Source organism: Myotis brandtii, unplaced genomic scaffold, assembly GCF_000412655.1.
Source record: "Myotis brandtii unplaced genomic scaffold, ASM41265v1 scaffold59, whole genome shotgun sequence".
Lineage (NCBI taxonomy): Eukaryota > Metazoa > Chordata > Mammalia > Chiroptera > Vespertilionidae > Myotis > Myotis brandtii.
In genome coordinates, this window is record NW_005370223.1 from 6,585,645 (window position 1) to 6,587,860 (window position 2,216).

Here is a 2,216-nt window from a genome sequence, read left to right on the forward strand (position 1 = left end):
TACGGAGCGCCGCGGGGCCCAGCCGGGGAGGCGGAGTCCGAGCCGCGGGAGTCACGTGACCGGAAGTCGTCCAGAAGAAGCGGAAGTAGCATGTGCTAGGGGAGGGGGCGGTACCCGGAACCCGGAGGGGAAAGGCTCGTGGAGTGGGTGAGCCACCGGCAGCCAAGATGAAGGTGAAGATGCTGAGCCGGAACCCGGACAACTACGTCCGCGAAACCAAGTTGGACTTGCAGAGAGGTGAGCCCGGTTCGTAGGGAGCCCGCGGCCTGGGTGTGGCCTCGCTTCCACGGAGGAGGGCTGGCGGGGAGCCCGGCGCTGTGGTCTCTTTCTCTCCCTGCTCCGCTTTCGCCAAGGCGGACTCTACCGATCGGGCAGTGGCGGGACTGGGCAGCAGATAACTCTCCTGAAGTCCTTTTTAAAAAGAACTTGGCCTGTGGTCAGTGCGAAAGTTAGCTCCTCGAAGAATGCTTCCGCTCCTCCCCACCCCCACCCCCCGCCCGGTGCTGCTCCAAGACGGTTCTCAGGTTCCAGCTGTTGGAAAATGCAACTTGAATGAGCCACAGTCGTGGATTGAAGGATTTAACAATTAAATTAAGGTTTCTTCAACCCTTACTGCTGCTCTAACTCCTGGCCACTTTGTTACTGAAAATTACCTACGTCTGGATGTAGGAAGAGATACAGGTGAAACAAAGCCATCCGTTTTCTCTTAGGAACAACTCCTGGAATTGGAAATGGTTAATGAAATTAATGAGTTTTTGTTTATCCGTCCTGGGCTCTTCCCCCATTAACATGCTGACTGCTTAGGAATTATATTATTGCTCATGATAGCTAAGTGACAAGGGGCCAACCAAATGTCAACAGACTATTATAAGTGAAGATAATAAGTTCAGAGGCCTTAAGGCAAAAATGAACTTGGGGGTCATGTTATCAGAGTTTGTGTAAGGGAGAAGTGATGGAAATTGAGGCTGGAGCAATATTTCATTATTTTGGTTGAGTAATGAGATAGAGGCTGTCAGTATACATATGAGCATTGCTAAGAAGTAAATATTCACAAGATGCTTGCAGATTAAGGAACAAGACAGGAATGTTTCAGATACGCATTAGGGTATGTCACTTGGATTTGACATTGTCTCTATTTCTTGAACCTGGTTTCATCTTTCTCTCTACTTTTGCCTTTCTCACAAGTAGTTTATATTTACTCTTACCAGTCTGAGTGCATTTTAGGCATTATCTTAATGCAGGAATGAGTGAATGATTGGCTAGTCATGGAATCTCAGTGTTAGGAGGTGATTAGTTAACTGATCTTGTTGTTGAAGTTCTTACTTATTTTCTACTAGAGGCCTGGTGCACGAAATTCGTGCACTGGGGGGGGGTGTCCCTCAGCCAGGTCAAGGGACCCCACCGGTGCATGATCGGGGCCGGGGAGGGACTGTGGGGCGGCTCCAGGGTGTGTCCAGCCCATCTCACTCAGTCCTGATTGGCTGGACCTCAGCCACAAGCTACCCTAGCAGTCAGAGCTTCTGCCCCCTGGTGGTCAGTGCATGTCATAGTGACTGGTCGACCGGTCAGCTGCCTGCCCCCTGGTGGTCAGTGCATGTCAGAGCGAGTGGACCTAGCAGTCAGAGCTTCTGCCCCCTGGTGGTCCGTGCATGTCATAGTGACTGGTCGACCGGTCAGCTGCCTGCCCCCTGGTGGTCAGTGCATGTCAGAGCGAGTGGTTGAGCGGCCTTATCATATCATTAGCATATTACGCTTTGATTGGTTGAACAGACAACCAGATACTTAGCATATTAGGCTTTTATTATATAGGATAGGATATATCTTCCTATTTTTTTATACTTCATGATGGAAGTGTTAACAGCAAAATGAAAAAATAAATGTATTGGAGCTCTGTAAAACATAAGGAAGACATTTGTTACCTTTCTTTATCCTTTCATTCTTGTTTAGCTGTTATTTCCTTGCAGATTTTGTGCAGCATCCATATCCTTATTTGAGTACTTTTATTCATTGACCTGGAGTGGGCAGGGGAGAGCAGTTAGGAGGATCAGGTCAGCAGGGGAGAGCAGATAGGGTGATCAGTCCGGCAGCGGAGAGCAGTTAGGGGGATCAGGCTGGCAGGCAGAGGCGGTTAGGTGCGATCAGGCAGGCAGGGGTCCCAGATTGGATAGGGTGCAGGCCGGGCTGAGGGACCTTCCCCCTGCCCCCAAGCATGAATT

General features: G+C 50.0%; 1 protein-coding gene across 1 annotated transcript in view; it reads left to right on the forward strand.

The window, feature by feature from the left end:
* Positions 1–62: 62 nt before the first annotated feature.
* Positions 63–2,216, forward strand: part of DCAF13 (DDB1 and CUL4 associated factor 13) — a 20,767-nt gene continuing 18,613 nt past the window's right edge. The window contains exon 1 of the mRNA XM_005879294.2: positions 63–237. Coding sequence (XP_005879356.1) covers positions 168–237 — 70 coding nt within the window. The 5' untranslated portion in view covers positions 63–167. The remainder of the gene's footprint in view (positions 238–2,216) is intronic.